General features: G+C 36.2%; 1 protein-coding gene and 1 long non-coding RNA gene across 6 annotated transcripts in view; one reads left to right on the plus strand and one right to left on the minus strand.

Moving 5' to 3' along the window:
- The window catches only part of LOC118021120, an 89,012-nt gene that overhangs the window by 36,109 nt on the left and 27,995 nt on the right, over window positions 1-24,908 (minus strand). For 2 of the 3 annotated variants that reach the window (XR_004682114.1, XR_004682113.1), the window contains one exon: window positions 16,902-17,060. This is a non-coding gene — a long non-coding RNA (uncharacterized LOC118021120). Of the gene's footprint in view, window positions 1-16,901; window positions 17,061-24,908 lie in introns of those variants that run through there. The other variant, XR_004682115.1, reaches the window with a different exon arrangement.
- AGBL3 (ATP/GTP binding protein like 3) overlaps window positions 1-24,908 on the plus strand; it is a 56,690-nt gene that overhangs the window by 21,366 nt on the left and 10,416 nt on the right. The window contains exons 7-14 of one of the 3 annotated variants that reach the window (XM_035021155.1): window positions 1,536-1,698; window positions 2,811-2,937; window positions 3,935-4,035; window positions 4,298-4,410; window positions 5,256-5,322; window positions 9,590-9,676; window positions 12,758-12,815; window positions 14,124-14,195. In XM_035021155.1, coding sequence (XP_034877046.1) covers window positions 1,536-1,698; window positions 2,811-2,937; window positions 3,935-4,035; window positions 4,298-4,410; window positions 5,256-5,322; window positions 9,590-9,676; window positions 12,758-12,815; window positions 14,124-14,195 — 788 coding nt within the window. Of the gene's footprint in view, window positions 1-1,535; window positions 2,625-2,810; window positions 3,879-3,934; window positions 4,036-4,297; window positions 4,411-5,255; window positions 5,323-9,589; window positions 9,677-12,757; window positions 12,816-14,123; window positions 14,196-24,908 lie in introns of those variants that run through there. The other 2 variants (XR_004682112.1, XM_035021154.1) reach the window with 2 other exon arrangements.

Consider the following 24,908-nt stretch of genomic DNA (forward strand, 5'->3'; position numbering starts at 1 on the left):
TTAGTGCTTTACAGTCTAGTTTAAAGAAGTATTATTCCTAATAGAAGCTATGCTTTGAATATTTTGATTTTAGGTTTTAATATTTTTGTTATAAAAGTAATACATATCATATTACTAAAAATATCATTGCTAACATTTTGGTATTTATCCTTCCAGGTATAACAAATAGTGTATGTGATATTGGTTATTTAAGTAATATAATGCATGAAGTTTAGAAATATGAAAAAAAGCAAAAAATGCCTGTCATCTTACCACTTTAATACCACTTTTTTTTTTTTTTTAACCTTTTTAAAGCCTCTCCATTAGTTATTTTCATCAATCAGTTTGGGGGGGGCTTGTTTTTTTTTTTAAAGATATTATTTATTTATTTGACACAGACAAAGCAAGAGAAGGAACACAAGCAGGGGGAGTGGGAGAGGGAGAAGCAGGCTTCCTGCTGAGCAGGGAGCCTGATGCGGGGCTCGATCCCAGGACCCCGGAATCATGACCTGAGCTGAAGGCAGTCGCTTAACGACTGAGCCACCCAGGCGCCCCGGGGCTTTTTTTTTTTTAAGATTTTATTTATTTATTTGTCAGAACGGCAAGCAGAGGGAGAAGCAGTCTCCCCGCTGAGCAATGAGCCCAGTGCGGGACTCGATCCTAGGATGCTGGGATCGTGACCTGAGCTGAAGGCAGACGCTTAACTGACTGAGGCACCCAAGCGTCCCTGGCGGCTTATTTTTTATTGCTTAAATATTCACTGAGTGCCTAAGTTATACAAGCTAAGGGTTGTGCTCCTAAGAAATGTGTAATGATTTCCTTATTAGAAATTTACCAGAAAAAAAATTCAAACTTCGGTACAATTTTTCTCAAAATAATATTTACCACTTTAATCAAGGGTTGTATAATAATTGGCTTCAGCACCAGGTTGTCAGGTACTCAATTTTTAACAAATATTTGGGTACTCTCGTGCATAGCACTGTTCTAGCTGATTTGAAGCAGTTCTTACCCTTAACGAGATTAAATATCAAAAATATGAAAACTTTCCAAGGCAAATGTCAAGCAAATGGCACCAATATTATGTGCTATAGGAATTCAAAAAAAAAAAATCTGTGGTCTTGACTGGTTAGGAAGTGAGACATGAAGTCAGCCTTGAGGGACAAGGGGCAGTATTTGCACTTACGGAAATGAAGAAGGTATTCTAGTCAGGAAGAATCTCTGTGAAAGCTAATGGGCAAAGTAGGAGCGAGCTGTTCTCTTTATACGATGGAAAACCAGAATAATAAAGCAGAGGATCCTATTGGAGAGTCTTGTGAGTAAGGTAAATTTTGTCCTTATAATGGAAGGTAAGCATTCATATTTTACATATAGCTAATAGGAAATTATTGTAGATGTCTTAAAATTGTTAATATGTGGTACGGATAAGAGAAAGAAGTTGAAAGTGAGGATATAAGAAATTCTATTTATTTGGATATTAGACTTGTAAATCCATAGAAAAATGCAGAGGTAAAATTTGGTAACTCGTTTATTAGTAACTTCTTTTTTTTTCTCGGTAGATTGATGGAGAAACGAGAGGTTATTTTATATTGTGACCTTCATGGCCACAGTAGAAAAGAGAACATCTTCATGTATGGTTGTGATGGTAGTGATAGATGTAAAGCATTATACCTACAGCAACGAATCTTCCCACTTATGCTGAGCAAAAATTGTCCAGACAAAGTAAGACCATTTAAGATTTTTAACTTTTCCTTTATTACATGTTGCCCGCGTGAGACTGCAGAATAGATCACCTTATTCAGTAAACTGCTTTTTTATTTAGTTCTTTTGACTGCCTTATTCAGTCGACCACAAAAAAGCAACTACGTGGAATGTTTAGTGACCAGTAATTTGAAATGTGAAGGAAAAAATGCACCTTATCTTACCACCATAGCTAATGATAAAAGACTGTTTTCCTTATAAGGGCAGGAACAAGGCCAGGATAACCACCCTTACCTCTTCAATTCAGCCTTATGCTGGAGGTTCTAAGTGCTGGAAGGCAAGAGAAAGAAAGAAAAGGCAGACACTTTTGGAATAAAGATGACATGATTGTCTTCATAGAAAATCCAAAGCAATGCACCAAAAAACCCTCCTAAAACTAATGAGTTTAGCAATGTCCTATATGACAAGGTCCCCCCTCAGAAATGAACTAGATTTCTGTATCATCACACTGAACAATTGCAAACCAAAACTGAAAACTATTACCATTTACTGTAGCTTCAAAATAAATAATTGTGATTGCAAAGGAATAACACAAGGGAGTTTTTTAGAGGTGATGGAACTGTTCTACATCCTGATGTGGTAGTGGCTACACAAATCTATACATGTGTCAAACTCACAGGATGGAACACAAGTTAATTTTATTGTAAATAAAAAAATAGCAAAAACTTTTTAGAGAGACTGACATTATAACAATCTTTCAGGACAGCTTTCCAATGATTGAGCTTGTAAAAGTAAAGCATCCTTATTTTATTCAAAACATCTACATTAATTTTATTCTTAAACATGTTTAAATTTTTTAAAGTATAAGAGCTTATCCCAACAGAATCAAGAATACATGTTATATATAAAAAGTAAAATTTATTGCCAGTGTTCTCAAATCTGTACTTCTGAGAAATGAAAATATGTCATCCTTAAAATGAGTTATTTCCACTGGTTTGGAAATAAAAGCAGCCCCTGAAGCTTTAGAGAGAATTACTGCATTTGCACTACTTTCTCATTTTCAGCGCTACTTCCTAAGAAAGACATTGTACTCAGAAAAACACATTTTCTCATTTTTATTTGCTTCTTTTTAGTTTTCATTCTCAGCTTGCAAGTTTAATGTTCAGAAGAGCAAAGAGGGAACAGGAAGGGTAGTAATGTGGAAAATGGGAATCAGAAACAGTTTTACTATGGAGGCTACTTTTTGTGGATCTACCCTGGGTAAGACCAAGTGTTCTCATTCATGGCTCTCAGAGCTTTAAACCAAAGAAATATTTTTAGTGTGAGATTAATTATGTGGACAATTTGATAGTGGGCACTTCCTTCCCACTTAGATACATGCTGGTGTCCAATCGCTTCTGTATAGAGGATGAACAAACTACCACTCTGTATCTCCATCTCATTATTTCCCTTTGTTTAGAAAACAAAGTGTTAGCATATAGATAGAATACCTAACTGGTTATTTCATGAACTAATCTTTAATTGCTTGTTTTCATTTTGTTTTTAAGGAGTCCTTACAGATGACTTGTGATTTCAAGAAAAAGCAATGCTCATACTTAAAATATCATGATAGAAATGTTTTTGGTGGATTTGCTATTTGCAAGTCAAAGTAGACTGGGTTTGTTGGGGGTTCTTTAAGGGGGTCAATTTATATTTTAATGGAAGCACTCGGTTCCTTTAACTAAAAATAAAAGTGTGCTCTCTAGTTCCATTTAAGAAATCTTGTAGTCACATCTAGTTTACCCTTGGAATACTCCATATTAAGAAAATTGTTACATTTTTAGAAAATTTATTGACTCAAAGGAAAGTGCTAGAAATCCACACGTATAATTTCTGTTTTTTAAAGCACCTTGAAACTGATATAACACTATCTATGATGATGAAAACATTAAAATATTTACCCAAGTTTTTCACTAAGTGATTATGAGTGTGTTTGTAACTGGTAACCAAATATTCCATAATTTCTTATTAAATTTTCTTCTGCCTTACAACATAGACTAATACGTGTTAAGTCAGCTTTGATCCAGCGGTGGAGAGGGAAGGAGGGTAAGCAGTGGGCTGTTAGATGACCTGCCCCAGAGAAGAAAATCCAAAGGACAGCTATAGAATCATATCAGATATTTTGTTTATTTATACTCTGTTTTACAATTTAGGCCTACCTATTAAGGATGAATGATTAACTCATCCTCAATGGTGGATAAACTTCTTGACGTTTTAGGTAATAAACGGGGCACTCATTTCAACACACAAGACTTGGAGTCAGTGGGATACCATTTTTGTGATTCTCTCTTGGATTATTGTGATCCAGACCGAACCAAGGTAAGCAAAGTCCATTTGCTAATGTATTAAATTAAATGTAAATTAAATGTAAAAATCCATTTGGTAATGTATCAAACTCAAGTTTATGAGATAATATAACCTAACTAAGGGCCTATGGCAGGTTTTATTCTTTTAGTATCCTAACAGTGTTTGAGGTTTCTAGTACTTGATGTCCCCTTACCTATTGTTCCAGGTGTCTATAAATATTTAGTTTAATTAGGAAATAGAGTTAATTTGTAATTAATTTATCATTTTCCCCTAGTATTACCAGTGCTTGAAAGAATTAGAAGAAATGGAAAAACATATAAACTTGGAAAAAATCCTTGAGGATTCAGATACTTCTCTGAAAGAAATGACACTGGATCTAGAGTCTAGGTAAGTCAAGATGGTGGATGTAACATAATTTGTGCTGTGTTACTGTGCTCTTTATAGTAACAGGAGGATATAAAATTCTCAGTCTCAACTGAAAATCCCAACTATAGGTGGAGGAAAAGTTTTTCCATGCACTTTACTTTGGCCCAACTTCATTAAGACTTCAGTTATTTATTCAGGTAATATTAATTGAACACCTATTATGTCCTGTACATGAAAGACATACTCAAATTGTTTTTGATGCTGACATTACCCACAGAGAATTGACACATTTATAGAGATGCCACATACATACTCTAAATTAGCGAATAACAAATGCAAAACTTAACGCTAAGGGAATGTTGGAAGAATGAAGGTACTAATTTTGTACGGTTTCCTATAGGAAAGACAGAACAAATGTTTGATTCTTTTCCTTTATTTATAAATTTTCACACCTTGCATTAGTGCCCCTGCAACCTCCAGAGGTGACTAATAAGTTTGTTTGCAGATGGGGAGTATCATTTTGAACTCATGGATTTGTTTCTATTTGATGTGTTCCAATTTCAGTCATTGTTCTTCTAATACTCTGAGATGCCTAGAACTATGACATCTACGCTTTGTAATATTTACAAATTTATTTGTAATGTTTACCTTTGTAAACATTCTTCTTATAATTAGAACCATTTTTACCATTCCAATAATAGGATAAAAGCAACAGTTAAAATTTTAAAATGCCACCAAAATATTGTTATTATTATTTTTATACTTACAATATAGATTGTTAATAAATTAAACACTGTAAATGTAAATAAAATATAAATATAATTAAAATAATGTAATAATTATTATATCAAAGTTATTTTTTGTAGTAGCCGAGGCTCCGACAGTTCAGAATCCAATGAGTCTCAGACTTATCTTCTCAAGTTAACTTCTCAGGTATGATTGAGAATCTCTGCCTATGGTATGGATATACTAAATAGGTACTCTTCTTACTGTGACTAACAATCACACAAAAATATGCTTGCACTTACGTAGTTATTATAGCAATAACTGCTGCTTTCTGATTATGTGACATATCTTTAAATCACAGAATTTTCTATCCTTAGGATTTTTAACACACTTACTTTAAAGATCCAGACAGCTTACTTCTCAAAAGCCACACCACTTGTTAATGAGAGTTGGTAGTCTAACATACATCACCTGACTGCAAATTCAATATTCATTTATTCTTTTATTTAACAACTATATATTGAGCTTCAGCTATGTGTTGGCGATAGAGCAGTGAACAAAAAATGAGACAAAAATCCTCTTTCATTACTTATATTCTAGTTGGTGGAAATAAAAAATGAGAAATAAGTAAAATATATGATGTATCAGGTAATGGTAAGTGCCTAAGGAGAAATTAGAATCGGAGGAGAAGTAGGGAGTTCAGGTGGTACTGAACGTTTATGCCCCCACCAAATACATATGTTGAAACCCTAACACTCAATGTGATGGTATTAAGAGGTGACTAAGACAAACTAAGACACTGCTCTCTTAGTACCAAATGTGGGTGCTGCTGTAACAAATACCTAAAAATGTGGGACTCGCTTTGGAATTCGATAATGGGTAGAGGCCGGCAGAGCTTTGAAGTGCATGTTAGAAAATGCTGATGTTGCCACGAAGGAACTTCCAAAGGTGATTCTGGTAGGGGCTCAGAAAGGAAAAAGGGGGAGCAAGTGTCCATCTTCTTAAAGAATACACAAATAATCACATACAGAACATCAGTAAAAATATGAATATTAAAGGTAATTTTCATGAAGTCTCAGAAACAAACATGCTATTGGCTGATGGAGAAAATTTTAATCCTGACTATAAAGAATTTGGCTGAATTGTGTTTGTGTTCTATTGTTTTATGGAAGATAGAACTTGTATTATTTGGGATCCGTCACCCCATCCTTCTTTTCTGTTTCTCCCTTTGGGAATGTCTGTCCTATGCCTATCCCACCACTGTATTTTGGAAGCACATAACTTGGAGTGGAATGGGATGGAATGAATGCATTTTTCATGAGAGAAGGACTTGAATTTGGAGGGCCCAGGGACAGAATGCTATGCCTGAATATTTCTATCTCCCCCAAATTCATATGTTGAAATGATAATGCCCAATATGATGGAACCAGAAGGTGGGCCCTTTGGGAGGTGATTAGGTCATGAGGCCAGAGCCCTCTGAGGGGGATTCATACCTGAAGGAAAGAAGGAGAGATCCCTAGCCCCTTCTACAATATAAGGATACAATAAGACATCTGCAGCCCAAAAGAGAGCCCTCACCTGACCATACTACCACAATGATCTCAACCTTTTCCCTGAAGAACTATGAGAAATAAATTTCCATTATTTTCAGCCAACCACTCTGCAGTATTTTGTTATAGCAGCTGAATGGAATAAGACAGATGTATTAGTTTTCTATTGCTGAGTAACAAATTACCCCAAGCAGCAGCTTAAAACTTTTCAGATACTTATTATCACACCATTTCTGTGAGACAGGGATTCAGGAGTGGCTTTGCTGGATGCTTCTGTCTAAGGTCTCTCAAAAGAGTGCTGTGAAGGCATTGGTCAGGCTATGGTCTCATCTGAAGGCCTGAGGAAGGATCCACTTTTAATCTCACATAATTGTTAACAAAATTCAGTTCTTCAGAGGCTTTTGGGCTAAAGACCTTAGTCCCTTATTGGCTGTTGGCCTTCAATATCCTATCCAAAAAATCGTTGACAAATTCAGTGTTGTCAAGTTTTGTCCTATGTTTTTTTCCTAAGACTTTTATCCTTTTAGGTCTTACATTTAGGTCCTTAATATATTTTGAGTTAATTTTTTGTATTTGGTGTTAGGTAAGTGTCCAATTTCATTCCTTTGCAAGTGGATATCCAGTTTTCTGAGCACCATCTGTTGATGTAATAATGTAGAATAAATTATTCTTTGTGTATAAAAATGCAATTGATTTTTTTGTGTTGACTTTGTATCCTACTACATTGCTGATTTATTAGTTCAAACAGGTTTTTTGTGGAACCTTTAAGGTTTTTAAAATACAAGATCATGTCATCTACAGAGATCATTTTCTTATTTTCCCATTTCAGTGACTTTTATTCAGTTTTCATGCTTAGTTGCTCTGGCTAGAACTTTCAGTATTGTGTTGAATAGAAGTGATAAAAACAGACATCCTTGCCTTGTTCCTGATCTTAAAGGAAATGCTTTCAGCCTTCACCAAGAACATAATGTTAGCTGTTGATTTTTCGTACATGACTTTTCTTGTGTTGTAGTTTCCTTGTATGCCTTGTTTGTTGGGATTTTTTAATGGTGAAAGGGTGTTGAATTTTGTAAAATGCCTTTTCTGCATCAATTGAGATGATCATGTGGCGTTTTTTCCTTCATTCTGTTGATGTGGTGTTTTACATTGATCAACTTGGTATGTTGAGCCATCCTTGCATTCCAGGAATAAATCCTCTTTGGTCATTGTGTACAGTCCTTTTAATATGCTACTGAATTTAATTTGCTAGTATTTTGTTGAGGATTTTTTTGCATTATTTTTTGGTAGTGTCTCTCTGGCTTTAGTAGTAGAATAATGCTGGCCTCATAGAATTAGAACAGGTTCCCTCCTCTTCGGTTTTTTTTAAAAAGTTTGAGGACTGGTATTAGTTCTTTAAATGTTTGGTAGAATTCTCCCAGAAAGCCATCAGGTCTAGGGTTTGTTGTTGGGAGGTTTTTGATTTACTGATTCAGTCTCCTTACTAGTTACTCATCTGTTCATATTTTCTATCTCTTTGTAATATAGTCCTGCTAGGTTTTGTGTTTCTAAGAATTTGTTCTTTCATCTAGGTTATCTAATTTGTTGGTACATAATTTTAATAATAAGTCTTAATAAATTTTAAAAGATAGCTGTCTTACAAAGTATCTTCTCTGATCACAACAGGATGAAACTGCATTAATAACTGCTTTTTTTCTTTAAATGTATTAGTCTCTTAAATTATATGGAAAACAAAAAGTGCTCTTTAAAACCATTGTTACAAAAATATACTAGCTTTTATAATTGCCTGTGTTGTTACCTTGAGATCTTTCTCTCTACAGATTCAAGTTAGTGTCCAGTGTCTTTTCATTTCACCTTGCAGGACTCCCTTGAACATTTCCAACAGGATGTGTCTAGTGGTCACAAACAAAAACTGAGGGAGTTCATCTGGGAATGTCTTAATTTTTTCCTAATTTTTGAAGGACAATAATGCCATTTTTTAAAGCACTTTGAATATGTTGGTGCACTATCTTCTGACCTCCAAAGTTTCTGATAAGAAATCTAGTAATTTTTTTTTTAAGATTTTATTTACTTATTTGACAGAGAGACAGCGAGAGCAGGAACACAAGCAGGGGAGTGGGAGAGGGAGAAGCAGGCTTCCTGCTGAGGGAAGCACCCTGGGATCATGACCTGAGCCGAAGGCAGATGCTTAACAACTGAGCCACTCAGATACCCCTCTTTTTTTTTTTTTTTTTTTTTGAGATTTATTTATCTTAGAAGGACAGAGCTTGCGAGAGGAGGGGCAGAGGGAAAGAATCTTCAAGCGGACTCTGTGCCAAGCATGGAACCTGATGCAGAGCTCAATCTCATGACTCTGAGATCATGACTTGATCATGACCAAGAGTCAGGCTTAACCAACTGAGCCATGCTGGTGCCCCGAGAAATCTATAATCGTATTGAGGATTCTTGCATGTAACAATTTGCTTTTCTCTTGCGACTTTCAAGATTCTCTTTATCTTTGAAAGTTTGATTATAATGTATCTCATCATAGGTTTTTGAGTTCATCTTGGGAGTTCATTGAGCTTCTTGGATGTTTACATTCATGTCTTTCATCAAATTTAGGGAGTTTTCAGACATTTTTCTTCACTTATTGGTATTTCTGGGTTGCTGGTTTCTCCAGTTCTTTAACGCTGGGATGTATGAGGCAAAAACAAAACACAGGATCTACTCACCATCCTGCTGCCCCTCTGCTCTACCCGTCACTGGTCTGCCTTTCCACTTTTTAGAGCCTCTTATGTTTAATTTCTATATAATACCCAGGGGTTTATTTGTACGTAGAGGAATAGAAAAATACTTCCTGGAACTGGAAGTCTCAAGATAGTTTTATGTCCACATATATATTGTCTTTGATGTGTTAAATATTGATTTTAAATATGATTGTTATTTAGATAAAAAGCAAGAAAAAACACCTGAAAACAAAGAAGGAAAGAAATTCTACCATAGCAAGTCATCAAAACACCAGAGAAGAGCAAGAGGTATGCATTGATCTGGTTATTAACAGTTTTTGAAAAAAATGGTTGCAGGAGAATGGCAAGTCATTTCTTGTTACAATTCCTATGCCCTAATTGTTTTCCCCAGGAAAAGTTAATGACTTTGCTCGTATTATTTGCTATTTATAAAAACACAAAAGAACCTTGACAGATGAGAGGTGGGTTTTATTAAGGTACTCTATTTAAATTGCACTTAGTTTACTCTGAAAAGTATTTGAAGCATCTTACAAAGATACGTCTAGGATAGAAATTAAAACTAAGAAAGCTAAAATGGCCGTACAAAAATGTGAGAAGAGATGCTGCTGCGATACTGACTTTCATCATGATAGCATGAGGAGCTCTGCAAATCCATTCACCAAGCAAAAATTGGTGAACCCCCCCCCCCACACACAACCATTTAAAGGTTCTGGAAATTGTCCTAAGGGCAGACAGCAAATGAAAAAAACATCTATCTGTGAAAATCTACTAAAACTTGGTAAAAAGAAAACAGCAAGAGCCTGTGGTATTTGAATCAAGATCCGCCCCCCCACCCCCAATCCAGTGAGACTGAAACTCCACTCCTGACTAGTGCGGCCAAGAACACAGGGCCCCCTCTCTCCACAGATGCTATCTTCCCAAGGAGGGCAGGGCATCAGTATTTCCTAGCCTGCCTCCGGGTCCCTGTTGTTGAGGCGAAGTTCCAGGTGAGTGCAGCCAAGAGGTGGGGGCTCCTTTCTTCTACCCGGGCCCCATTCGTGAGACAGAGATTCTGCCGGGAATGCTACATGACATATTTTGGCCCCAGCTGCCCTTGCCCTAGCTTATAAAATGGGGATTCCACCCCGAAGAGGCCAAGAGAGAAGGCCTGAGGCTACTGCCCTCTTTCCACCTACAGCTCAGCTCCTAAAGTGGGTGTCACTGAGAGAAGAGGGCCATTGTCCCCACCCCCAGCTCCAGAGACACTCAGGTCAGAAATTCTGCCTTTGGGGAGAACCAGACAAAAACAGTTTTTTTTTTAAAGAACTTTTTATTTTGAAAGAATTACATAGTCACAGGAAGTTGTAAAGAAATGTATGTACAGGAGCTCTGCTGCATCCTGTACTTCTCCTCCAGTGTTACCATCCTGCATACATCCTGCATACATTATACCATATCGATGCCATGAAACTGATGCAGAGCTTATTCACAGTTTACCAGTATGCATGCACTCATTTGTGTGCAGTATTCCTCATAAATTTTTAATTCTAGTCGAGTACACTGTTAGAGTAATATTGCATATTTTTACAATGATACCTTATTTTTGTTTGTAAATTGTGCAGTCTAAGCAACATGGGTATGCTTGGGAGAGGGTCAAGATTTTAAGAAAATTTGGGGAAACTAATCAATTTCAGTGTGTTAAGGCATTTACAGAACCCAAGAACCAAAGTAGATTTTGTTTGGAGGGATTATTTTTAAGTGTTTTGTATGTAGATTTTGTGAGACACATACTTACTTCTCATAAACATATCCACAGAGTGGCTTTTTCATGTAAAATATAATAAATTCCTTTATATTAAATGTTTATATATTTTCCCCTTCCTTGATTGGAGCTTCAAATGTTTTATGAAATCATAATCTATATTTAATGTTGGATTTTCCAGTTGGAAAACAATCATTTGGTCATTTGAAAAGGCTGCACACATTATAAGTATGCTTATAAACTAATAGGAGTTCTTAGCCATTGATCTTGAAATTTATTTTCTAATCTTGGGCAAAAAAAGTGAACAGTATCATCTGTGCCTGAGGACAACTTAAATTCATTCTCTGAACTACTTCTTATTTTAATTGTTTGTAAGACATCCATATATCCCAAAAATATTTTTACGTTATTTTGAAGTATCTTAGTTAACTTTATTTCCTACCGGACATGCTCAATAATTGATTTGGAAGACTTTCAGTAAAAACAAGTATAGATTACCGTGGTTAGAATTAGGAGCTCATGTTCAAAAGGACACTGGCCTGGTGATTTTCAGTAGGATGAATGTAATAGTTTATTGTGGCTTACAGCATCGTTTCAATCAAGGGAAGAGGGCTAAAAATGACTGAGTTCATCAAATCAGGTCTTATCACAAGTGAATTTCTCCAGCCTAATTTTACCTCTTGTCTCTCTAGTGATTATATAAGGTTACTTTTAACTTTGTATAATTTTTTATAGAATGTGCCTTCAACAATCAAGTTTTGATTTTTTATAATTTCATTTTCATAATGATTATATCAAATTTTTTGCTCCCAAATTTATCTACAAAGAAGGGAATTTTAGTTTTTAACTCTATTTCATAGTCCACGTTTTTTTTCATAGCCCACTTTTCATCATGAGTTGATACGCGTAACATGTTGGCAAAAAAATGTTGACATTTGCAATATTTTTTTCCTTTCCATTGCCCTTTTAGAAATTTCTTTATAATATTCACATACCACAGATGCAGAAACAAAAGTTTGGAAACAAACTTTTTAAACAAAGTTTGGTCACATGATTTGTAGACTATTCAGGATTTGTTGTCATAATTCTACAATGTTTTATGTCTCATTTAGTCTAGCTGGGTCATTATTGACAACTTTTTCAAGGTAGAAAGCAATGTGTATGCTCTTACTCTGGACTTTGATAAGCTATGAGAAAATATTTTTAATCTTTTTTATTTAAGTGTAGTTTTGTAATCAATTATACATTTTCACACAATTTTATGTATTTTTACTCATTTCATATTCTTACCTTCCTACATCTTTATTCTCATTTAAATGAGATTGTAAGCATACATTTTTTTGTCTCTTCCTCATTGTCTCATTCTCAAATTCTATATGAAGTAAAAAAAATTTTTTAACTCCCTTTAGTAGTGCCAAAATATCAATATTTTCTTCTTCTCATTGCTGCAGGAGAAAAGTAGTGTTATGAAAGGCATTAGGAGGTTCTGATTTAAGAGAGATTTTTGTCTACTCTAAACCTATGATGATAAAATGAGAAATGTTGAAAACTATACCAAGGATGATATATACCGCATTTTCATGTTTATAACATAGTATTGTTTTCCTTTTGGTTCTGTGTTCCATTAGGCATGTGATAAAGGACATTTAGTGCGAAGACACAGAGAATCAAATTCTGATGTGAAAGGTAATGTTCTGCTTCTACCCTCTCTAAACCATTCATTCAATGAACACTTTCTGTGCCACATCTTTGAGGTTTCCAGCGTGCCTGGTGCTAGGGATATTAAGACGTATACTATACCATTTCTTACTCTCAGGAGCTCATCTTTTAATAGGGGGAGAAAAACAAATTAAGTGCAGTGTTATAGGTGCAATGCCAGTATTCTAGACTGGGTTCCTAGAGAGCACGAGGAAGGAGTGGTCAACTACACTGGAGGGTTGGAGTGAGCGGTTCATGGACTTGATGCAGATCTCTGATTTGAGAGGTTTTTCCCCAAACAATATAGGGATTCCTCTCGTTTCTTAATAGAGGATGAGCCCAGGAGAACAAAATTGTGGACTATTCATTTGCTTCTACTGGAATCTGCTAAGTTGGATATGAATTTGACTCTCTATTTGCATTACTCCCATCCAAGTACTAACCAGGCCCAACCCTGCTTATTAGCTTCCGAGATCAGATGAGATCGGGCACATTCAGGGTGGTATGGCCATAACTCTACTTGTTTATACATTTATACCACACTTATTTCCAAAAAAGGATTTGAGATAACCTAATTAAAATATATATATACACATGTATATATATCCATTTAGTTTATGATCTAGCAGGCTAACTAGAAATAGAAATGGGAACAAGAACCACACCAAGGAAAGAGGAAAATTCTATTATAACTAATATGGTTAATTGACTTGAAATTTAACTACTTTCTCATAGTGATCATACAAGAAAATCACTTTTTATATATAACTTTAATATATTCTGTTGAAAATTTAATATCAAAAATCAGAACTGAAAAGCACATTTTAGACCTTTTTCTACGTCTGAGCACATATACTCCATGTTAATCACAGAATGTTCATGTTGTTTTGCAACCTACATTTTCATTTAAAATTACAGTATATTATAAACTTCTTTACATATGTTATTAAATGGTGGCAAAGTATTCCATTGTATTAGTGAACCTTAAATTTAGCTACCTCCATTGTTAATTTTGCTTATTTTCTGTTACAATAATGAATATCTTATAACTCTATTTGTGTATATTCTTATTTATGATAGATTACTAGAAAGGAATTGCTGACCCAAAGGGTATGAACATTTTTAAGACTTTTACAATAAAGAGCAAAAATGCAACAAAAATTCATATTTGAGAACTATTTGTATTAATTTATTGAGCTAAACTACATGCTATTTTCTAGCCTTTAGAAAAAAAAACGAAGTGTAAAAGACTCAAATATTTTCATGCTACTAATGATCTTTTATCATATTTTCTAGATATAAAGCCAAATGTATCAGATGATTGTATATTTGATTATTTCAGAAGACCATTCCCTAATCAAGGTTTGGGTGAGTAAACTAGGACAGTAATGAGTGCTCGCAAATCATCTGAATGTGTTATTTAACCATATGTATCTGATCAAGATTTACATGTAAGAAACTAGAGTATCTAAAAAACCAATAGCCAAGGATAAATTCACCTTCCCAGAAATTTGTGAATCTCAAATTTTTATTTTTCTCTCTAGCTCTAGAAATTCATAAAGGAAGCCAGTAGAATTTCATCATATGTCAAATTGCTTTCTTGTAATTTTTACCTAGTCAAAAATAAAAAAATACTCACCTCATTGTCTAATCTCTTCTAAAGAAGAGAGAAGCCCTTGAGAGTCCTCTAGCCTCACCTATTCATTCCAGGATCCAGCTTCATCCAGCCTTTGATTCACTACACTTGGTGACAAGTAGTTTACCCAATTGCCATACAGTTCATTCCATTGCTAGAGAGCTGTAGCATTGAAAATGTTCTTTTTCTGTTAAGCTAAAAACATGTGTCCCTGTAAAGTTCATCCACCTCTTTAATTACACAAAACAAAAAGTGGAATAACCTTAAAGGTAAATATTTCTGACAGACTCATTTTCCCTGATTCTCCTTGAAAAATGAGAACAAACGTAATGCCTCTTCCAAGATAGTATTTTTTTAAAGCTATCCTGTATTTCCCTGAAACTTTCCTTCCATTCTTTCAGCCATCCACAATACAGCATGATTCAAGTCCTTTTCCACCTGATTTTATTCTTTCCTGTCACTGTTCAAGCTTGAATGAAACTGAACACAGTATTACAGATGTCAGCTAGTAAGTGTACAATAAATCATCACTCTCACTTGCTTCTTTCTAGATACTAGTTTTCCATTAATGCAGCCTAAGGTTTCATTTGTTCTTTTGGAAACTATCCTAAAGTATTGATAAATTCGATTTGTGTATACTCAAACCTATAAGGTTTTGTTTTCATTGTGTTGCTGCTTAGTGTCTCCTCCATCTTCTGCTTCTTCAGTTGGTATTTTGGTTCAGTGTCCTGGGCCTTAAATTTATTCTTGCTAAATTAAATCATCTTAGATTCAGCCTTTCATGAACTCTTGATCTTGAATATGTCATTTTGTTGTATCTCTATATATTTATATGTATGCATATACAGATGGACATATCTATATATACATCTGACCTCTTGTCAGAGCTTTAGACTTATATTTAACTATCTCTTAAACATCTCCAGAGAGAGGTCTCACATATCCAAATTCAAGTTCATCTAATTCTACACTAAATGCTGTTCCTCTTGTACTCTCCATAACCTTGGTAGCAGTACTATCTATATAACCACCCGTTTCAAGCTAGAAACATGACAGTTACCCTTTTTTCTCCTTTCATTTCCATCCCTCAGATTCGGTCAGCCACTGAATCCAGTGATTTTTGCCTCAGAATCTCTTTTTATCTCCATTTTAACTGTCATCATTCTTTTCAGACTCTTATCACCTGTTTATAAGATTTCTAATTGGCTTCCTTGCCACCAATATTGTCTTCCTAATTCCACTTTTCATACTACCATAAAAGTCATCAAAAACACCAATCAGATTATGTAAAACAACTACCTAAAGACTTTCACTAATTCCTAGTTTCCTAGCAGGGTTTGAAGTTGGCACAGTCCTAAGATTTAAAAAAAAAAGAGAAAGCCTACAAAAATTTAACTCTTAATTTTGAAATAATTTCAAGGATAGTATGAAGATTTCCCCCAATCCATTTTCTTGCAGACATCATGTGTCCTTATTCCTTAACAACTTCAACATATATTTTCCGAGAACAAGAACACCGTCTTACATTAAAATCAGGAAATTCAACTTTGATACAATACAAAATGTAGCAATAATGTCCTTTATTTTTTTTAAGATTTTTTTTTTTTATTATTATTTGAGAGAGCAAGCAAATGCACAAGCAGGGGATAGGGGTAAAGAGAGAGGGAGAAGCAGACTCCCTGCTGAGCAGGGAGCCCAATGTGGGACTTGATCCCAGGACTCTGGGATCATGACCTGAGCTGAAGGCAGACGCTTAACCAACTGATCCACCCAGGCGCCCCAAAAATCACATTTAAATGCCACATCCCTTTATTCTCTTTCAGTTTGAAATAGCCGCTTAGCCTTTCTTTGTCATGCACAGCCCTGGCATTTTTGAAGATCATGAGCTTGTCTTATAGAATGTTTGGTTTTAAAGTTTTAATGTACGCGAGAATTACCTGGGAAGTTTATGGAAACCCCAGCTTCTGATTCTGAGCTGGTCTTTATAGTCAACCCCTGAATCTACATTTTTTATAAGGTACTTAAGATAACTCCGATGTTGGCTGGGGCACCTGGGTGGCTCAGTTGTTAAGCATCTGCCTGGGTCATGATCCCAGGGTCCTGGGATGGAGCCCCGCATCAGGCTGCCTGCTCTGCGGGAAGCCAGCTTCTCCCTCTCCTTCTGCCTCTGCTTGTGTTCCCTCTCTCGTTGTGTTTCTGTCAAATAATAAAATCTTTTAAAAAATTTAAAAAAGGGCGCCTGGGTGGCTCAGTTGGTTAAGCGACTGCCTTCGGCTCAGGTCATGATCCTGAAGTCCCGGGATCGAGTCCCACATCAGGCTCCCTGCTCAGCGGGGGGTCTCCTTCTCCCTCTGACCCTCTTCCCTCTCGTGCTCTCTGTCTCTCATTCTCTCTCTCAAATAAATAAATAAAATCTTAAAAAAATAATAAAATTAAAAAATTAAAAAAAAAGATAATTCTGATGTTGGCAATTTGCAGACCATACTTAGTAACTCACCTCTTCGGGAGCTATCCTGAGAGATGGTCAAAGGCCAAACAGTTAGGACCTAGCCCATCAAACCCTTCTTCATCCACATAGCTTTCTCTCTTTCGATAATCTGTTTAAAAGAAAAAGATTTTTTGACAACCACTTGCTACAGCATAGAAACCAAGTTATATAACATGATGTACAAGACTTCCAACTGACTACCTCTCCAGTTTTACCTCTTGCCATTCTCTGCCTTTTACTTTAGACCTCAGCAAAGATGATCTTCTTGTGGCCTCAGAATGTATGTCTTACCACACTATGCCTTTGCTCCTGCTGTCTTCTCTGCCTGAAACATAATTCTCCCTCTCTTTAACTAGAATAGCTACTCATCATTTAAGGAGTAGGTATTGAATTTTAGTAAGACTCATATACAGCTCATTTCAAGAAGAGTTAGTTAGATTGATAATGATATGCACAAACTGCTCTGATTGTTCAGAGAACAGGATCAAATCCAGCCTGGAAATCTTGGGGAATGTTTTCTTAAAGGAATTGATCCTTAAATTATGATGCAGCCTTAAATGACAAAATTGGGCACTTAGCAGAGAGCAGAGAGTCACTTCCTTGAATTCTTAAAAATTTTTTTTTCTGTCAGTGGTTTTGTCATCTTATATGTAAATTCTTTCCTTACTTGAGATACAATATGTCTGGGACTAGAAATAACTCATTCAGAGCCTTCTGACTTCTGTCATCTCTTACCAATATTTATTCTCCCCTTTCTAGAGAGAAGAAAACTCTATTTGATAGAAAGACAGAAGCAACTTAAGAGCTGAGGGATTCTGCTCTTTGTCATCCATCAGGATGATTATTATTAAAATAATCCCAGCAGAACAGATTTAAACATTCTGTGATATATATTCATTCTGAATATAGCTAAGTAAAATTTACATCTTGTCAATATTTATTCATATCTTAACTTGGTATTTTAACCTTCCTGACACTGTTCTTCTATGTCTCAACCACGCTCTTACCAGTCTTTGTTATATAATCTCCTTATCATGTTTGTTCATATTCTTTTAAAAATCTGATGGTTATCTGCTTCCCAGAAGGCTCAAGTTATATTGTCAGGGATTGTGCTAGATACTAGGATACAGTGGAAATACAGTCTATTCTCAGTAAATAGAGTGACAAGTAAAGAGACAACAGAAATATAATGGGATCAATGCTACCTGCTGTGTTATGGGATTATATAGGAGTTGTTTGGGGATAGGGGAGTACCAGAGAAATTATATCAAGAAAGGCAACTGTTAGGATTCCAGGGGCCAAATTTTTTTTTTTTTTTTTTTTACCAAGATCTGAATCTATTAAGAATTAAGACAAAAAGACAAAATACTAGCAAACTGAATCCCACAACCTATTCAAGGATTGTGCACAATGACCAAACAGAATTTATCCCAGAATTTAACATATGAGAAAAGTAAACAATGTAGACTTCCAGGGAAGATGGTGGAGTAGGAGGATCCTATGATCACCTCATCCCGTGGATACAACTAGATAACACCTGCATCAGAAAACGACCCAAAGACTGGCAGAACAGACTCTTTATAGCTAAATGTAGAGAAGAGGGCACATCCTTGTCCTACCCCACAAGAGGAGGGTAGGAAGGGCAGAGATGAGGTTGGGAGCTAAATAGACTGGTGGGACTATTTGCTATAGGGAGGAGTGCCATGAGTGCGGAAAGGAAAGAGTACCAGACCCTCACACCAAGCACCCCAGGCCTGGAGAACTTGCAAGAAAACAAGAGGGGCATAATTTTGAGAGTTCTTACAATCAGTGGGCTCACTCTGGGAGAGCCAGGTGGGCAACAGGAAACTTCAGTCCTTAAAGAAACCCCACCCTTACAGAAACAGCACAACAAACAGCCCCACTGAGCTACAGCATGAAAACAGCAGTTTGAAAAACACATGGGGTATTCAGGAGGGAGATTTGTTTACTTACCTCAGAGCATGTGCTAGAGGGACAGGGATCTTTGGGATACTTCTCCAGGAATGAAAGAGCTGGCAGGTGCCATTTCCCTACCCCACCCCTCAGCCTAGACACATGGACACCTGTGGGAAACAGTACAGTGCCAAAACTCATGACCTAACTTGCTAACACTGTGCCCCACCCCACATTCTCCTTCAGACACAACCCTCCAAGCAGGCCTTAGCTCCAAGTCATCTCCTACAGCAGACCTGCACAAACCTTGGTAACACCACGTGAACTGCCCCTCCCATATACCATTGGCAGGAACCCACCTAAAGCAGTTCCACAGGCCTGAAAGGGTACATGCAGCTACGACAGAGACCAGCACCACTCCAAAGTGACTCCTGCACACACCAGTCCACCTGCAGCCCTACCAATGGGCTGGGACAGACATGTAGTTTGACAACAGGCCCCACCCACCAACCAGAGCTTCTCAGACGACAACACAGGATAAGTGTCCAGCAGTTTGGTACTATAGTATCTCTGGCAAATGCCTGGTGTGACTCCCAACTCAAGCCCAAAGCAGTCCCAGACTAGCACACTAACAACACAGGATCAAAACCCTACCCACAACAGGCAAAAAGAGACAATGCAGGTGACTGGACTGGAGGCAAAAGTGGCTCAACCATAATAGTAGGGTGCACAAAATACAAAAGATGAGACACCCCTTAATTACCAGGTTCTGGTGAACAGGGGACATTGCATTACAGGGCACCACAGAACCTCTTCTTCATAGGCCACTACTTTGAAGAACAGGAGACGTAGCTGACTTTCCTAACACCTAGAAACAGACACTGAGAAATATGTTCCAAATGAAAGAAAAGGACAAAATCACAGCAAGAGAACTAAACAAAATGGAGATAAGTAAATGCTTGATAGAGAATTTAAAGTAATGTAATCACAAAGATACTCACTGGACTTAAGAAAAGAATGGAGGACCTCAGTGATACCCTCAACAAAGAGAAAACCAATCAGAGATGAACTCAGTAACTGAAATTAAAAATACTTATTGGGGTCATGTAGTTGGAATAAATACTAGACTAGAGGAAAAAGAACGGATCAGTAACCTGGAGAACAGTAATGGAAAGCAGTCAAGCTGAACAGGAGAGAAAAACATAATAAAAATTGAAATTAGGCTGAGAACTCAGCGACACCATCAGGTATAATGACATTTGCTTTATAAGGATCCATGAAGGAGAAGAGTGAGAAATGGGAGCAGAAAATATATTTGAAGAAATAGCTGAAAACTTCCCAAATCTGGGGAAGGAAACAGAAATCCAGATCCAGGAGGCACAGAAAGACCCCAACAAAATCAACCCAAGGAGGTCCACACCAAGAGACACAGTAATTAAAACTGCAAAAAGTAGTGATAAGAGAATGTTAAAAAGTAGCTAGAGAAAAGAAAACAGTTACATACAAAGGAAACCCCATAAGGCTATCAGCTGATTTTTCAGCAGGAATTTTGCAGGACAGAAGAGTTTGTCATGATATATTCAAAAGTGCTAAGAGGAAAAAAACAATACTCTGGCAGCCAATAATACTCTACCCAGCAAGGCCATCATTCAGAATAGAGGGAGAGATAAAGAGTTTCCCAAATAAAAGTTAAAGGAATACATGACCCCAAAGCCAGCCTTACAAGAAATGTTAAAGGGGAGTCTTTGAGGGAAAAGAAAGACCATAAGCAGGAGTAAGAAAAGTAGGAAGCACAAAAGCAATAAAATTGTATCTATAAAAATCAGTCAAGGATTTAATAAAAGAATGTAAAATATGACACCATATACCTAAAATGGGGGGGAAGGAGTAAAGAATGAGTTCATAATTAAGCAACCATCAATTTAATATAGACTGCTATATATATGTTTTATACAAAACTAACGGTAACCACAAATAAAAAAAATCGTGATAACAAAAAATAAAGAGAACGGAATCCAGGTATGTCACTAAAGAAAGCCAGCAAAACATGTGAGAGGAGAGTAAGATAAGAAAGGAACAGAGAAGAACTACAAAATCAACCATAAAACAAGTAACAAAATGGCTATAAGTACATACCTATCAATAATCACTTTGAGTGTAAATGGACTATATGCTCCAATCAAAAGACAAAGGGTGACAGAATGAATAAAAAAGAAGACCCATCTATATGCTGCCTACAAGAGACTGAATTAGACCTAAAGACATGTGCACATTGAAAGCGAAGGAATGGAAAAACATTTATCATGCCAATGAAGTGAAAAGAAAGCTGGGTAGCAATACTGACATCAGAAAAAATGGACTTCAAAACAAAGACTGTAACAAGAGACAAAGAAGGACACTACATAATCATCAAGGGAACAGTCCCACAAGAAGTTCTAACATTTATAAATACACACAACATCGGAGTACCCAAATACATAAAGCAGCTAGTAACAAAGTAATCAATAGTAATACAATAATAGTGGGGGGCTTGAACACCCCACTTACATCAATGGATAGATCATTCAAACAGAAAATCAACAAAAACACAGTGGCTGTGAATGACACATTGGACCAGATGGATCTAACAGATATATGCAGAACATTGCATCCTAAAACAGTGGAATACACATTTGACAAAGTACAACATCCATTCATTATAAAAGCCTTCAACAAAGTAGGTTTAGAGGAAACATACCTCAACATAAGAAAGGCCATATATTTAAAAACCCACAGGTAACATCATACTTAATGGTGAAAAACTGAGAGCTTTTCCCCTAAGATCAGGAACAAGACAAAGATGTCCACTCATATCACTTTTATTCAACATAGTACTGGAAGTCCTAGCAATCAGACAACAAAAAGAAGTAAAAAGCATCCAAATTTGTAAGGAAGAAATAAAACTTTCACTATTTGCAAATGACATGACACTATATATAGAAGACCCTGAAGACTCCACCAAAAAACTGCTAAAACTGATTAGTGAATTCAGTAAGGTCACAGGATACAAAATCAATATACAGAAATTTGTTGCATTTCTATACACTAATAAAGCAACAAAAGAGAAATTAAAACAATCCCACTTACAATTTCACCAAAAATAAAAGAAAGCCTAGGAATAAGCTTAACCAAGGAGGTAAAAGACCTGTATTCTGAAAACTATAAAACACTGATGAAAGAAATTGAAGACTACACAAATGGAAAGATATTCCATGCTCCTGGATTGGGAGAGAAAATATGGTTAAAATGTCCATACTACCCAAAGCAATCTACCGATTTGATGTAATTCCTATCAAAATGCTAACAGCATTTTTTTATAGAACTAGATCAAATAACACTAAAATCTGTGCAGAACCACAAAAGACCCTGAATAGCCAAAGTAATCTTGAAAAAGAAGAACAAAAGTAGAGGTATCACAGTCCCAGATTTCAAGATATACTACAAAACTGTAGGAATCAAAACAGTACAATACGGGCACAGACACACAGATCAGAATAGAGCACCCTGAAATAAACCCCCAATTCTTTGGTCAGTTAATCTTTGACAAAGGAGGCAAGAATATGCAATGAGAAAAAGACAGTCTCTTCAACAACTGGTGAGGAGAAAAGTTGACAGCTACATAGGCAAAAGAATGAAACTGGACCACTTTCTTACACCATACAGAAAAATAAACTCAAAATGGATTAAGGACTTAAATGTGAGACCTGAAACCATAAAAAGCGTACACTAAGAGAGCATAGGCATTGGCTGTGGCAACATTTTGCTAGATAGGCCTCCTAAGGCAAAGGAAACAAAAGCAAAATAAACTATTGAGACTACATCAAAATGAAAAACATTTGTACAGCAAAGGAAACAATCTGCAAAACTAAAAGACAACCTACCAAATGGGAGAAGATATTTGCAAATGACATAGCTGATAAACGGTTAGTATCTAGAATATATAAAGACCTGATACAACTCAACACCCAAAAAACAAATAATCCAATTAAAAATGGGCAGAAGACATGAACAGACATTTCTCCAAAAACATACGGATGGCCACTGACACATGAAAAGATGCTCAACATCACTCATCATCAGGGAAATGCAACTTAAAACCACAATGAGAGATCACCTCACACTTGTCAGAATGGCTAAAATCAACAATGTAAGAAACAACAGGTGTTGGCAAGAATGTGGAGAAAACAGTGCACCCTCATGCACTGTTGGTGGGAATGCAAGCTGGTGTGGCCACGGTAGAAAATAGTATGGAGATCCTCAAAAAATTAAAAAGAATTACCATATGTTCCAGTAACTTCACTACTGGCTATTTACCCAAAGAATACAAGAACACTAATTCGAAAAGATCTATGCACCCCAATGTTTATTGCAGCACTATTTACAATAGGCAAGATATGGAAGCAACCCAAGCATTCTTCGTAGATGAATGGATACAGAAGATGTGGCATATATGCATAATGGAATATAAACCATAAAAAAGAATGAAATCTTGCCATTTGCAACAACATGGATGGAGGTAGAGGGTATAATGCTAAGCGAAATAAATCAGAGAAAGACAAATACTATGTGATTTCACTAACATGGAATTTAAAAACAAATGAACAAAGAGAACACAAACTCCTAAATATAGAGAACTGGTGGTTACCAGAGGAGAGGTAGGTAGGAGAATGGGCCAAGTAGGTGAAGGAGATTAAGAATATACTTATCATGAGTACTTAGTAATGTATACAACTGTTGAATTACTATTTGTACACCTGAAACCAATATAACGTGTATGTTAATTACACTGGAATTAAAAACAAAATTTTTAAAAAGAAAAAGAACTGTGATTAATATGTTAAGTGCCCTAATGGGACAAGTAACCAACATGGAAAAACAGCGGGCAATATCAGCAAAGATCTGGAAGCATTTAAGAAAGAATCGAAACGAAATGCTAAAAGCCAAAAACACTTAACAGAAATGAAGAATACCTTTGATGCCTCATCAGTAGTAAACTAGAAGTGGTTAAGGAAAGAATCAGTGAGCTTAAGGATAGGTAAGACCAACTTCCCAAACTGAAATGCAAAGAACAAGAAGGAGAAAACAAACAGAATATCAAAGGTCTGTGGGACAATTTTAGAAGATGTAATATATACACAGTTGGGATGCCAGGAGGAGAGGAAAAAGAACAGAACCACAGAAAACAAATATTTGTATTGTTAATGTGTTGTCCAAATATAAACTGTACTTTGCTCGTGTATGTGCATGGTTGGCAGTGAAAAGGTAAAATTTGGCACATTGCATTCCATCTATAAACTTCTATCAAAGAAAATGAAAAGATCTTACCAGCTACATGTCTTCACACCTTGTACTAAAAAATAGTGTGACTTGCACCAGTCAGAATGGCTAAAATTAATAAGTCAGGAAATGACAGATGTTGGCGAGGATGCAGAGAAAAGGGAACCCTCCTACGCTGTTGGTGGGAATGCAAGCTGGTGCAACCACTCTGGGAAACATTATGGAGGTTCCTCAAAGAGTTGAAAATAGAGCTACCCTACAATCCAGCCATTGCACTACAGGTATTTACCCCAAAGATACAAATGTAGGGATTCAAAGGGGCACATGAACCCCAATGTTTATAGCAGCAATGTCCACAATAGCCAAACTATTGAAAGAGCCTAGATGTCCATCAACAGATGAATGGATAAAGATGTGTGTATATATATATATATACACATAGACACACACACGTACATATACACACACAATGGAATATTACGCAGCCATCAAGAAAATGAAATCATGCCATTTGCAATGGTGTGGATGGAACTAGAGGGTATTATGCTAAGCAAAATAAGTCAATCAGAGAAAGACAAGTATCATATGATCTCACTGATATGAGGAATTTGAGAAACAAGACAGAGGATCATAGGGGAAGGGAGGGGAAAAATGAAACAAGATGAAACCAGAGAGGGAGACAAACCATAAGAGACTCTTAATATCAGGAAACAAACTGAGGGCTGCT

This window comes from Mirounga leonina, unplaced genomic scaffold, assembly GCF_011800145.1.
Source record: "Mirounga leonina isolate KUSES-001 unplaced genomic scaffold, KU_Mleo_1.0 Mir_174, whole genome shotgun sequence".
In the NCBI taxonomy this organism is placed as follows: Eukaryota; Metazoa; Chordata; class Mammalia; order Carnivora; family Phocidae; genus Mirounga; species Mirounga leonina.